Source organism: Ixodes scapularis, unplaced genomic scaffold (genome assembly GCF_016920785.2).
Source record: "Ixodes scapularis isolate PalLabHiFi unplaced genomic scaffold, ASM1692078v2 PGA_scaffold5__190_contigs__length_132052651, whole genome shotgun sequence".
Lineage (NCBI taxonomy): Eukaryota > Metazoa > Arthropoda > Arachnida > Ixodida > Ixodidae > Ixodes > Ixodes scapularis.
In genome coordinates, this window is record NW_024609880.1 from 129,833,969 (window position 1) to 129,849,089 (window position 15,121).

Genomic DNA, 15,121 nt, shown 5'->3' on the forward strand with positions numbered 1-15,121 from the left:
AAACACTCTATTGGACGCCAAGTGGCATAATCTGGGCTCGTTTAAAGACGCCCTCCAATGATATTTGAGCTTCTTTCTATGTTGTGTTATTTACCTCTTTAGTGATTCGGTAAACTCAGTGAATAAAAACTAAAGCATAAAATAGTAGTGCATCATATTTTTAATAGAACATACGAGAGCCCGGGACTGGACAAAGTTACCCAAGGAAGTGTTTGCGATTACAAATACTGAGATACATGAAAGGGAAGGCTAAACGCGAAATGGGGCTGAGGTACATTTGTAGTTTATATCTCGGGAATTTAAGAGAGACTTCCGTAGAGATGGCATAACTGAGTCCTAGAACAGAGAGACTGGAACACAGATATTAAGTTCTACAAGTCCAAAATATGTCACCAGGCACTATCCATTATTTAACACTCAAATACATATACCTTGTGTCAAATAGTATCTGTCTATTTGTCTCCAATGGCTATGTAGTACTTGTATTGTCCAAAATAATTCAAATAGTTCGAACAGTCAGAAACCGTCACAAGCAGTCCCTCCCCCCCCCCCCCCAATTAATAGCAATATCATTATAAACAGAGAAGATAAAAATAAGGCTCGATGAACCTCTTGACGCGTTGGACATCTTGACTCGTTGGACCTCTTGACCCCGATGGACCTTTTGACTCGAATTGGACCTTTTGACTCGTAGGACCTCTTGACTCGGCTGTCACGTCGCTATTGAACCTCTTGACTCGTTGGACCTTTTGACTCTTTGGACTTCTTGACCATAAGCGGAAATTTGCCCCCCATTTGAAGGTAGATTTCAAATCTTCTGGAAACAAAGTCCACCCAATGATTCTGCCGGCCAAGCGCACTTACTATCAGAATAGATTCGTAGAATTTCATTCGGACGCACGAACCCCTTTGTCCCTGATCAATGAGTTTCGTGGCCACAAACCGCACACTTCTATTCATGATTCACTGAAGAAACAATTTGGCAGCAATCTACGTCCAATTGTAGAACATTTCAATGCTTTCCTTGGTACGTCAGGCAAGATATTGCCGCGCGCGCAGCTGGCCAAGTAGGTAGCGCGCGCGTGGCCTAACGGTTATCGCGCCTGCTTTCCACGCTGAAAGCCAGGGTTCGATTCCTGGCCGCGGAGGCACATTTTTTGTTGACTCTGTAAAGTAATGTTCTGGTAAATTCGAGAACCATGTTGCTTGTTCGAGGTCGGAATGTTCTACACGCCGAACCTTCTACGCCGATTATTCCAGAAGCCCACACGTGTACATAGGGGCTCCGCGTGGCGATCTGCTTTCAGTCTCGCCCCAGCGTTCGACTCTGCTGTCACGCCGACTTCGACGCCCGCGACGCTCTGTTATTGCCTTTTGTACCCTTTTTATTTTTGGCACAAGTTCGCCACATTAAACGTTTATTTCTTCTTGTTTATTTATTGTTTTTGGTCACCACCCGTGACAATATTCGCCAACCCATATTGAAAACGTCATCACCTCCTCTGCATTTCTTGCTCCGCTCCAAAAAACTTATTTGTACTCTATTTTACCCAGCGCCAAGCCAGACAAGTCCCCTAGAATAGACAATATTCGTTTGTCCGACTTTTGCCGAAACTTTCACAGTATCAAATTTGTCTTTTTGATGCTGAACGACTTTACTAGAGCCAAAGTCATCCCTGATGAGCTCAAAACGGTAATGGTTTGTCCCTCTTACAAAGGTGGTGCTAAAGGTAACATCGAGAATTGTCGACTCATTTCTGTTTTACCAATCATCGCGCAAGTACTCGAAAGGCATGTATTTTTCATAATGACATCTTTTATAGACAAACTCGATATGCTATTGCTTACTCCAAGATGTTTAAAAGCCAGGATGAGAGCACGCGTGTAACAGGTGAATAATTGCATATTGATTTCTGGGCGCTCCTATATATTCGTACGAAATCTCATTCACAAGGATATTGCTCAAGTACGCAGGGCAGAATATATAAAGGCTGTTTGTTTGGCCTTTGTAAACAAAGGATTTTTTTTTTATTGTTTTGGCGCTTTTTCACAATGCTGCAAGATATGCTTAACATTTGGATTATTTTGATTTGTTATGTCTGGCAACCCTAAAGACAATTCCAATAATCGCCTTCTGCGTGCCGCCATCTTTGTCCACTAGGCTGTGGTACCCGTTCTGAGCATGGGCAGTACTTCTCTGCTAAACGACATCAGACGCCCAGCATGCGTCCACAGCCCAGAGACCCGACATTTTTAGTCTGGTCTAAGGGCGATGGAAAGGGTAGAAATCGCGCAGTTTGTCTGGTGACACTTTTGTGCGTGTGCTGCTCATATTTTTCGTCCTGGATATCGGGAATTCACGATGTTAAAAGGTCGCCTCCTCATATGTCTTCTCTATCCTCGCGTTCTTGTGTTTTGTATTTTTACGAAGCGTACAAACTTTGCTTACCCCAGCCGATAAAGAGGCAGATGTACAGGCGAAACACTTCTACGGAGAAGGTCTTGACGACCAGAATGTAGAGGTAAAGGCCCTCGACGAACATCCAGAAAAAGTTGGTGCCCATCAGGTAGGTGAGCACGATGTACAGGAAACAGGCCGCCTGGAATTCCGAAAGGGTTCCCGCGTTGGCAGTGTTGCACTCTTCGAGACAACCTTAGCAGTGGAGGAATTATATTCGAGTCCTGCCTTTTTCCTTGCACTGCAACCACTCAACTTGTTTGCGAAATAGAGATGTGAATCAAAGAAACAAATCTAATACTGCCTGACCAACAATGAGGAGAAAATTGCATTGTTTACAGCTCTGTAACCTCTCAGAGGTCAGTCCCCGGTGTACACTTGAAAAAACGAAATGTGGTTTGGGCATAAATAAATTCGCATACATAAACCAATTAACGGAGTGCGTTGAAACGTTTTCCAAAGGTGCACTGATGGTGTGTATTTATCATGCTCAAATTTTATGAGTGTAGGTTTTAGGACAATATCTTGAGCCTAAAAAAAACGGTTTGTTCCCATGCACAAGGAATGAATTCGCAAAACATGCCTGGTTCACGCTGCTACTCGTCGATACAGGACACCGAATCTGCTGAATCTGCTTTCAGATTTTAAAAGAAGCTTTCACGTTTTTTGCTTTATGTTGTGCCATCTAGACGCAGCGGCGTCAACTATACAGTTTCATGCGTTTTCCGTCCTGTGCATAAAAAAAAAAAAAAATGTTTCTTTTTTTTTTATGCTTCAATTATTTTCCTGAAACGTACACACATAAAATTTTAGTAGGATAAATGCACCACTTAGGAGACATCTTTTAGAAAAGTTTCATTGCCCGCAGTTCGTTGGTTTATTAAATACAAATATGTTTACGCCTAAATAGCTGTCGGAAACAGGCTGTAGAAGTGCCATCGCGGCACCACCCTTCAGGGTCCATGCGGCCTGGAACGCGTCTTCAAATGGTGTGTTTAGCGTCCCGTTACGCCCATTGCATCGAAAGGGGTCCCGACAATCCAACAAATGACATCACAGAAGCCGGCGTGTAACACTGTCGGATGTCATGATTCTGGTACTTTAGCGTACAAGTTAAGGCAAAGCGCGAAGCGAACACGAGTGTCGCTGTCGTCGAGGGGTTCGGACTGCTGGATGCAGAAGTTCCCGTGGACTATCTGCCGTAACCAACTCATCCCTGTGCTACAGTCAGTATCGCGGCGGGCAACAGCCTGAAACTTACGCGTCACCAGGCGGAAAATGGAATGGCCACATTTGAGGACTCGGTAAACACGCCAGTCGCCGACGCGTTCAGGAGCCATCGCCCCAGTGGCCAAATGGGCGGACACCATTTCGCCACTGGGAACGCGTGTCTATCGGGGCGCGTTACTATACTGGCCCTTCTCATTGGCCAAACTGATTAAAGGACTACCCATGATTGGTGATTCGAGTATGTCGTAGAGAAGTATGCACGCAAGAGCTTCGTTTTAGGTAAAACTACTCACGCACCCTGTGGAAGCCGGATGACGGAACTGACTGGAGCGTGGCGGTGACAATCCAGGTGAGCGAGATGAGAAAATAGGTTATCATCAGGTTAATGTGAATGGTGTTTCGCAGGCACCGCAGATCTCTGAAAAGAAAGCAGCAAGACACAGGCCCATTAGGAGCATCTTCACCCTTCACGCTCGCTGCTTATGTACCTACAGTCAATTACACCTTGAGAAACGCAGGGCGGGGCAAGCCCATCTTATCAATATAGCCAATTAGCTAGCGGCATCAGTCGATAAGAAAATGAAAGAACGAATCAGGAAACGTGATAAGCCACGCCCCGTGTTTGTCCAGCTGGCGGGGACTCTACAAGGTGATTCAAAAAGAGGTCAGGCTCTTTAAATCGACCGCCATATGGACCTTTTCTAAATACCGACGGCACCAGGCGGTGGCTGCACGAACTAAAAATCGAGGAAGTGACCTACCTGCGCTACCAATCGAGAATGGGAGCTACGCTACCAGTTGCTTCGCTCTCTGAGCTGCGTCACGTGCCCAACGCGGCTTTAAAGAGGGAAATCCGTAGCGTCCACCCAAACGTCGTGTTTTTCTTTCCGTCCACCTTCTTTTTTTTTTTTTTTGTGTAACACAATTATATATATGCTGCAGTTACGTGTTCTACTCGTCGATCTACAGCCTCATTCCGAATTTCCTCGATTTATCGTGCCAACTTCCGCCGCTTGGCATCGGGCGCTCGCGCGTGCGCAGAACGCTTCTCGGAAAAGGTCCATTCGGTTTCTTAACCTACGCTACGACTTTGTGCAACGTTGCCTGCAGATGGTGCTTTTTTTTTTTTTTTTGTAAAATTTGCAAAGAGCGAACTTACCTGAGGAAAAAGTAAAGAAAGAAAAAGGCTCAGCTCCTATGGAAACGCAGCGAAGCCACCGGTCTTCAAACAACACGGCGCCGTTTCACACGGGAGACAAGGAGATGGCGCAACCAACGCCGCCGACGAACGAGCATACGGCGCCGAGAGCCAGCGTCTTTAGCAGACAATCCTTTCGACTCAAAAGCGGCGCGCGTTCCGCAGGCGGCGACAGTCGCAGAAACAAAAACAGTCGCGGTAACAACAATGAACTGCAGTTTCTTGTCTGCTAAAGACGCCGGCTCTCTGTGTCGTATGCTCGTTCATTGGCGGCAGTTGGCGTCGCGACCGCTTGCGCCATCTCTTGTCTCCCGTGCGAAACGGTGCCGTGTTGTTTGAAGACTAATGGTGTCGCTGCGTTGCCATAGGAGCTAAGCCTTTTTCTTTCTTTACTTTTTCCTCGGGTAAGTTCGCTCTTTGCAAATTTTACACAAAAAAATGCACCATCTGTAGGCAACGCTACACAAAGTCGTAGCGCGATAGGTTAAAGGGGAAGTGCAACGATATTCGCTTTGAGTGTTTTTCGTTTTGTATGAGCTTACTGGCACTAGTGAGACCCAAGCACACTCGCACGCAACGCCACTGACCAAGAAACCTCTTTGTTGCGGTGTAATTTCAAGGAGAAAAGCCAGCGTTTTCTTTCAATCTCTCCTTCGCAAATTTTGATGGCGTACCCTGGTGGTAGCAGCATCCTCCAGGGACGATATTTGAATGCGGCTCATAGATTGGACCCGAGCATTGCGTGAGCACTCGGTTTGGGCTCGTGATAATTGATAGCTCGAGAAGCATTGGGGTGGTGGTCCGTGTCCAATCACTGCGATGACGACAATAGCCCTTCCTACACCGTGCCCGAGGCATACAATGTCTGAAACTCAGCGCGTGTCCTGTGGCTTGCCAACCCCAGCGCGTGGCTACGATTAACATTGGCGGCATATAATCGGCTCCAGATCAGGTGGCCGCTTGTTCTGGCTGCGAGTTGAGGACGTGAACGCTGCTCGTTTTTCTTTAATTTTTTCTGCGACTGATACTGCGCGTGGTGAAAAACGATCGCGTGTTGCATACTTCATTGGCGTCAGGGATTCGTCCTGAGCGGTATTTACGCAGAGTACAAAAATCGTTGCATTGCCCCTTTAAGAAACCGCATTTTGCGGTCGATTTCAAGAGCCTGGCGTCTCCTTGAATCACCCTGTATATTGTCACGGGTGGAAAAGGGGCGACGAGCTTGAAAGTGAAAGTATACGTATAATCGGCGAACTTCTGCCAAGAACAGAAGAAAGGACGCGCGTCGAGAAAGCCGCAGCGAGCGTCGCGGCGTCGGCGTGACAGTTGGCTAAGGCGCGAGTATCTGACTCGCCAAGGTCATGTTGGCCTCCTTATCAAGTACACTCGGTATCTCGAACATTTGGCCTAGAATGTTCGAGCGTCGGACTCTAGGGCGAGACTGACTCGGCAAGGCCGTGCAGACCTCCTTATCTTTTGCACTTCCTATTTCGAACATTCATCCTAGAATTGTCGAGTGTCGGTCACTCGGGGGTAAGAGTAAACGCGAATATTCTAGAAGTATGCAGTAACGTTCCCTCCCGGCTTTCTGCGTGCAATATGAATTTATGTTTTTATAGAAATATATCGCAGTCGGAGTTTCCGCAGCTCGTAGGCTTGAATTTCCATCCCCTATCCTTCTTCCTTCCCTCCCCACCTTTCTACTTTCTTCTTGTACAAATACTAAGCGATACACTGCCCTGTTGCTAGAAAATGGGTGATCATGCATCATCTACATCTATTTTATTTTTCGTAACACCGAGTAAGTGGAAAATGGTGACAAGGAGAGGAGGGGGTAGCTCCTTCCTTCGGACGGGAGGAATGGCGAGGAGGGAAAGGAGGATAGGGTTCCAACCTTCTTCTATTGAGGAGGTCGGTCTTTAAAATTAACTGGTGCGATCTGCGGAAAAAGCCCATACTGTGTACGGTGTATAAAATACCTAGCTTTTTACTTACTTGTAGTAAAGAAATATCCATAGAGCGACGGAAAGAGCAAACAACGAGAGGCCGTAACCGATGTAGTACAGCGTTGTCTCGTCCAGGTGCGTCTAGAGATTCAGGGAGGAAAGACGGGATGCAGTTATCTCAGCAGTCAATTGATAACCACTTGCTTCTCCTTGTTTAAACACCACGGGACAATAAGTTCGTTTGATAGCCATGGCGCCTAGTACGGATCTCCGATCAATTTATTTAGCGTCCAGTGTCGGCTGTACCGGCCACGCATCGGAGCGCGCCCAAAGTTTCAATAAAATCCGTCACAAGAGCAGCCGGGCAACGGTAGGGTGACTAAATATGAGAGTGTTTCCAACTGCTTGCTCTCGGACAGATAGTTAATTGGCCGCATTTGCAATAAAATCCGCGAGGAGGTGGCCAAAGCGTTGAGCGTCTCCAAGTGCTCAGCCTCTCTACCTGCTATGCTCTTCGCTCCGCGGCCACGCACGCGTGCACGTAAGCAACCAATCTGCCAATCTGCTGAGGAGGCGCCCGCTATTAAATTGAAAAGGTTATCCATGGTTTGAGAGTTTCTCTCTGTGTTTCTCTCTCATTCTTTCTCACTCACTCACTCACTTTCACTCACTCACTCTCACTCACTCACTCACACACTCTCATTCACACACTCTCACTTGCTCACTCACTCACTCTCACTCACTCACTCTCTCACTCACTCACATTCTCACCCACGCTCTCTCAATCACTCTCGCGCTCTCTCTCTCTCTCTCTTTATGTTAAATCTAGGCTCTCTAGAGTCTAGGCAATGCTACGGCTTGTGTCACGATCCTGAGGCCAGTTGTACAAGTACCATGGAGGAAGGCGAGCAGACGCCGGCGCCCCTATTATTGCGGCATTCAAATTCGTGGCTGCTGTAGTTTCCTTCGATTGGCCGCATGTGGGGCGAGCTGCAGTAGAACAGGCCTTTGCCGCAGGGCAGTATATGGAGAGAGGTGGGTCAATGTGAGGAGCGAGTAAAGCCAGGGCGTGCACCAGACGCAGAACGATTTGGCATGCTCTCTTGGCCAGCCAGAAGCCGAAAAGAATCCTCTAGCGGTGGTGGCGAGAAACAGTTTCAATAAGTTTGTAAGAAGTAAATGTCGTAACTCCTCATGGTGGAACATATGGTGTACACGACGTTTCGATTATGATCCTGCAAAAGTTGTGAGAAACGAATGTGCCCCTCGAACTCTATTCTGCTCGGACGGGGTGAAACCACTCGGACGGCAAATTCCCAGCCCTCGGCGCCTGGTATACGGATTACGTCAATCGTTTTGCTCGTCGGGCACGATTTTAATATCTTAGATCTTTCAATATCTCCCACTATGATTTTGCATGACAGTGATTGAAACCTCACGTGCCCCATGTTTTCAGTCATCGAGACTTACTGCGACGGACTTACTAATTTTGTTTCTCGCGACCACCGCGGGAGTACTATTTGCGGCTTCTTGCTGGCCACGTTCGAATTTGTGAAAAACTCCATGACCACACCCAGCCCACTTTCGGCCAAGGGCGCTTCCTCATTTGCCGCCTATACATCCGAATGTATGGCCAAACCCTCTTTATGTACGGCTCTGCTTTGCCGTATTCAACCTTCCCTGCGGTGCCACCAGCAAAACCGCACAGTGACCTACAAAATTGTCCAGCTGTGGCGTCACCAGGCAGAAATCAAGGGGCCAAAATGCAGACTTCATAAACACACCTGTGAGACAATCGTTCTAGACATACTTAGGGAACAATGTAAAAAAAAAAAATAAAGTTCCTCGCTTTTTTTTTTATGTAGCTACACATTTCGGAACATGTTATGATCCAAACGAAGCCTAGAACAGAAAGTAGACATCCCAAAGTACATGCTATATGACAAGTTAAGGTTTAACGAGGGTTGTGGGAGCCGTGAAATAGAAAATAATAAGGATGCACTTTCCCTCTCATATTGTTGCCGATAGTGGCATAGGTAGGTGGCCTTGCACTTCCTCATATTATACTTGGAAACTACTTTCTGTAGCAATTAGCCCAAGTAGTTGGTGTCTGTGCCCACCTTGAGAGTTGATCGAAGCTGTGCACACGCACTTTTCTCCCGAAACGCCACTCAAAATTGGCCCGAGTATTGTCAACTCCAACCTCGTGGTTGGAAGTAAGTTCTTTCCCTTCCTCAAATTCATATTTTGGCCACAAGGCCGTGCCAGTTTGCGCTGTACACTTGTATAGGCTGGAGCTCCCCCCCCTTTCCTTTGCATCTTTCCCGCTTGGTGGCGCCACCCTCTCTGGATTGCAATACAGAGCCTAGCTTGAAGAGACGGTGCTTACTGAAATCATGAGGAGCTTCTGAAATGTATACGGCGGGGGACGCCACCTGCACCGATTAGTCGCAACTGCGCATGCGCTGCGTTGTCGCCTGGCGAGGAGAAAAGAAGGCGGAAAGGCGAGAACGTTTGCAGACGATCAAACGCGTCCCGGAAACCACGTGACCCTGATTGAGCTGTTGGAAACTCTGAAATCTTATGCGAAGCGGAAGTTCGTCTGCTTCTTGGGGTTGTGATGATGTCAGAACGCCGAGCTCTTATTGGCTGATTGAAAAAAAAAAAGTGGGTACACTTCAAGGCATCTAGCATTGAGGTCTACCCACTACCCTTCCAATCAAAGACAATCGTAGCTCGGCGTCGTTCTGACGTCACAGCAACTCCTGAGCAAGAAGCAGACGACATACTCTCCGCATAGGCCCTAGAATGCAAACAGCAAGATGTGGGTGGTTAGACGCGACAGCAAAGAATGTCCTTGTATCGTCACCTCGGATTCCCTGACGCCTTCGAGGAGAGGTCGGCAGTTGGAGTAGTCGGACCTCTCGGCCCAGGTGCCGTTGGACCAGCAGTGCCGCGTCGCATTCTCTGCACAATCAGACAGACACGAGTGGCATCGCGTGAGCAAGGTGGGACGGGCTCTGCGTACACGTGCCGTACAACCCCCCAGCCATGAGTGCATTTATACAGCGTGGGTAAAATTTACCACTGTCTTTATCGTGGCCCAAGATGATACAATTTGTCGAAGTTAAAGCGAGGGTGCGGGGGAGCCGATTGAGTATAAACATTGTTTTAACCCTGGAGTGTGGGGACAAGGAGGGAAACGCAAACGCAAAAGTGTAAAGCACAAGCAGAATGGCGTTACCTGAGTTAAGTTTAGAATAAAATTAAGAACGCGAATATGCTACGTACGGTTTGTTCATATTAGGGTGAAGGGAAAGGCGGAAGCCAGGAGAGGCAGCCGTCTACAAGTGAAAGGCGTCTGGGTGACTCAAACGCCGAGAGATGGCTGCAGCTGTTGACATTAACCAAAAAACAAGATTTTTTTTCTTTATCATTTTGTGTTGATTCGCCTTTTTTTTTTGTAAAAATAACAAAATCATGCCCTTCACGAAACCATCCCCGATCGCATTGGACTCAGTTCACAAACAAACGGTTCAATATGTAAAATAAGGGGAACTGCGAGTTATGACAAGCATGACAACAGCGAGGTGAAAGGAAGGCAGGATCATTGTGTATGTTTTGCAGTGAGGCAGAGGGACCTTAGAACGATAAACTGGTGTCCCGTTCACCAGACAAAAGTGACCCCCCCCCCCCCCCCCCCCCCCTCCCTTTGGCTGCCGCCATGTTGTACGATTTTGACCACTAGACACGTGACCGTACCACCCAATCCTGAGGTTTTTGCGCAATCCTGAGCCGAGATTTGTTATGCGATCGCTGTAAAAAACGTGATAAACAATATTTCAATACGGTCAGCCCCAGAGATGACTGTCTAGCTCTGATAAAAACTCAAATACAGCACTGCAGCTGACGGCATCTAGCGGAGGCATTGCAAAGCTATCCGAGTTTTTGACGTAAAGGCACATATTGGGTTTAAAACAAACGAAACATAACTTATCACTTCAGTACTGCTATTATAGATTGAGAAGCAATTATCCGTGCGCGGTACTCCGTCAGAATCTAGACGTAAAACGGTAACGTGTCTAGTTATCAAAAATGTGCAACATGGCGGCGGCCGGGTGGGGGACACTTTCAGCTGCCAGTTTATCGCTCTAAGCCTCTCTGCCTCGTTGATGTTTTGGTAACGACACTTAACGTAATTGGGCCAAAAGCGACGCGAATAGTGAACCGCAGATGCTGCTAACGCTTCTAGCAAAAGAAAGAAATTGACTACAGAGGACGAGGGAAGGCACGACACAGAAGGGTGGTTCCATCTGAAATCCAACATGCGTGTCGAACACAGACACGGCAATCAGAAGACAGACGCGGCAAAAGCTAGAAAAATTAATATATATACACAAATCTGAGATTAAAATATATATATATAAATGCACACTGACTGAAGTGTCACCGTTCAAAGTAAAGAGAAATAAAAAAAATAAAAAAAAAAACTCGTTGGCTTGATAATGCGACAATGACCACGCAGAGAGGTCAGACTGCGTTTCGCGCGATCCATAGGCGTGCGAGACAATAGCACAAACACACTCTGCGTGTGGTTCGTGGTAATTTTGTTTTTTGCGTTACAGGTGTTAGCCAGGGCGATAGCGAGCGAAGCAGCGCTTCATATGGCTCCTGCATGGTTCTTGCGTAATGCGTGACATGAATCGGGTGAGTGGTCACAATCTATGACGTGACGCCACTCTCGCCGGCACGTTCTTCCGTAACCCGATCCTTCCAGAGATGCCGTGCTATGCAGCTCATTACCGCACCGACCCAGGTTCGAGCCCCAGCGAACAGCATGGACAACATTAAAGTATGGGACGCTCCTAGCGTTTCTATCGTTCATGACGCTCGTTCATGATCATTTTCTTATAAAAAAAAAAGTCTCATAAAGCACATTCCGTGTTAAAACAAAAGAAAGCACGCGCAGCCATGGTGTCGGAACAGCGGAGGAGTCGGGGGCCGGGGCAGACGTTTCTTTCTAATGGCGGCACGTCCACATAACACCGCTCGTATCGCCGTCCCTTCTCCATCAGCACTTCCCGCCACCCCGTCACACGCCCAAACACTCGGAGCTTTGTGAGCCTAAAAAGCCCAGCCGTAAAGACAACTTTCGAAACTACTATTTTGTCGATTCGGGTCCGTGGATGTGTGTTTGGTACCTTTTACAGAAAATACAACAAAAAATGGGGAACCCCGATTATGCCAAAAAAATAGGTTACATCATTGGGAATAATAGCAAAAAAATACTAAAGGAGTTAAAAAAATGTCATATTTATTAAAGGAAGCTCGAAATATGGCTAAATTTAATTTTCGACTGATTTTTTTAAAAATATCATATAATTTACTTTGCAAAAATAAATGAAATCAGTTGATGACCCATATAGAGGACTGCAGGTGTACAGTATTTAGTAAGCAATATTTGTGATGAATCCTAAGAAACGAGGCTCCATATTTGTCACCAAAACGTGAAAACTACAATGTTTAGCATTTCTTTTTTTTTTTTCTCTCTCTCTCTTTTTTTCTGAGGTGAAATACACCAAAAAAGTTTAATTGAAGTTATAAAATACCCGCGCATTATAAACTTCTGTAAAAAAATTACTGTGCACTTTTTCGTTTTTACTTATTTATACCAACCGAAAAAACTGGGTACAGAATCAAGCATCCGAAATGTAGCATTACACCTTACTCCCCTTAAAAATTTTAGTGGAACGAAATAAATTTTGTTACAAATCTTTGAAGGTCGGTTTTGCTTTTAACGGAAGTAAGGCTGCAGCATGTATCTTTTTGAGTCAAAATAAAATACCCATCGCGATACGCGTGTTCAATTTCAAATGAAACCACCGAGAAGTCTCAAAGTACAGTCGTGTTCGACACTTCTGTGCCGAGTCGTCCCTCGTTCTTCCTATTCTCTAAGACGAGTTTTGCGCCTCCGCTAAGAGTACGTTGAATGTATGCGTAGGGTGTCGCTCTACTCTCGGCCCTCTCGCCCGTCTCGTCACTACCGACGCTCCGACATGCCACGAAGTCCTTCAGAATCTCTCCGTGGTTGTCGTTAGCCAGCTACCCCGAGCCCATCTAATATAAACGGGATGAATGCGCTTTCGCCGAGCTACGAAACGAGAGAGGTGGGGAGCCCTTAAATGGAGCTAACGAACGTGCTCGGCGAACAAACTGCCGTGCCCGTCCGAAACACGCTGCTTATCGGTGACCCAAGTGTGTACAAACGGCCAGCGGTGGTGGTAGCGGTCGTGCTTCACTGCTGACGAGCTCAAGGTCGCTCGCTTGATGAGTCATCACGGCGCCGGCCCATGGGCTTAATGCAAATGTATCCCAAATGGCAATCCAACGTGATTATGTCCTGTAGTCATGTCCGGGTGGAGCAGTCGCCATTTCGGTTGGACTGTGCTAATGGCTACCGTTCGCCTTCGAAAAAGACCGTCGTTAAAGAACAACTTCGAATCTGGACGTGGCGCTGCAAATGGTGCTCAGACTTCTAGGGCCGTTAGTTTTCGATTTTGCTACGTTTAAAGCTGAAACTAAAATCCGAGTATAACTAAACAAAAATATATCTTGACCGTAAAAAAAAAAAAAAAGTGTGTTTATTTTTTTTTTTTTTTTTTTCACTTTAGACGGCGTTGTGCCACCTGGGTATGAAATGGACCCTTAGAACAATGGTTCTATCTAGTCCTCCCTAAGGAAAGGAACGCACTGTAACATATGTGTTCCTTCAGAAAGGGACAAGCTTTCGTCCCTGAAAGCAGGGGAGCAAAGATTTTCCGTCGTCTGCATCTAATTATGGCGGCCCTGAATCGAGCGAATCGAGCTCAATAAGGCTTAGCGAGGACGCTCGGACACTACGTCTAGTACACAGGTCAAAACAAGCAACAAATAAAAGCTTAACGCGAGAATTTCGCGAACTGTATTTATTTAAAAAGCCAGCTTCCACCGCAGGTAAATAAATTTGCTTTTCGAAAGCAGTAACTCAGTCTTCTCGTCGTCAGCACTGCGATGTAAAACGATGACAACCGATACCCAGTTACTTCGCACACTTTACGACGTACCTTTGCTATTCCTCGAAGCACAATTCCTTCGTCAAAACCGCGCATCACGGGGGAGTTGTAAACCATTCGCGAAATCAAAAGCCGCTCTGAGCTATTAGCCCCGAGAAGTTCGCGTGGCGCCCCCTTACGGCGAACCGGGGTGACGTCACGGCGAGGAGAGAATTTTTTCCCGACTCGACCCGCTCACCCTGTGGAGGCTGTGACGACGCTAGCTGACGGCGCGCTCGTTTCTATTTAATTCTTTTGGCGTGTTTTTTGTAGGAAGTGTAAATTTTTATATGAACCTATATTGAGGTATGGCCGGTAGCTACAGGCGAAACTTCAACCAACATTTTAAGCATGGTTGACAGGGCAGGCAACGCATGAATCACAGCTGGTATATGAAAATAAAGAAATATGGCCACAATCGCAGGAGCATCACTATATATTTACATCTCGCACAATAAATGCTGCTGATGGTCTGAATGAATTGGCAGGCTATGTATATATATATATTTTTTTTTTTTTTGTATCTCTGTTTTTAACCAAGATCGCCGAAGCAGAAAAGCTGCATACTGCTCGAGCAACATGTTAAATACAGTCTGGGCCATCGAGAAAGAATCAGAAGTAAGACAGCCCAAGTGCAGGAGAAAAGTAAAAAAACAAACAAGGAACATTTATTATATACATTGCTTGCATTTGACCTTTGCTGGATTCGGATAGTATTTCAATGGACTACACGGGTGGTATCTGTGGACTTGTTTATATCAACCCTCAAGTAATGTATAACAAACGTAAGCGAAGGTGTCTAGCCCGTTATTAGCCTCTTAAGCCCTAAAATTGAAATTTTACTTAAATCGAATTGTCCTGAAGCTAAAACACCAGAAGCTTTTCTCACGTAGACTGTCGCCCTTCACAGGTTCCACATTTTCTGCTACTAGTGCTGCATCTACCGCTGGACTGACGTTCGAATGCTTGCTTTTACTCCTGTTTTCCTCTGTTGTCAGAGAGTCCAGCTGTAGGGAGTTTGGAGGCTGAGGAAGCTTTTGGGGACCTGCAGCAGTGTCTCTTTTAATTGGAAATGACAATTCGGACTAAACGGTGTATTTTCGGAATAGGCTGGAATAAAGAATGTCAGGAAAAAGTATAAACATTCCACATTACGGCACTATTGCCGTGCATAGTTTGGCAGTTCAATACATATCAT

General features: G+C 46.4%; 1 protein-coding gene across 1 annotated transcript in view; it reads right to left on the bottom strand.

Annotated features, from left to right (window-relative positions):
* LOC8031599 (diuretic hormone receptor) overlaps positions 1-15,121 on the bottom strand; it is a 57,883-nt gene that overhangs the window by 29,538 nt on the left and 13,224 nt on the right. Inside the window, exons 3-6 of the mRNA XM_029984548.4 lie at positions 9,702-9,799; positions 6,882-6,973; positions 3,986-4,106; positions 2,450-2,600 (exon numbers count right to left, since the gene is read on the bottom strand). Coding sequence (XP_029840408.2) covers positions 2,450-2,600; positions 3,986-4,106; positions 6,882-6,973; positions 9,702-9,799 — 462 coding nt within the window. The remainder of the gene's footprint in view (positions 1-2,449; positions 2,601-3,985; positions 4,107-6,881; positions 6,974-9,701; positions 9,800-15,121) is intronic.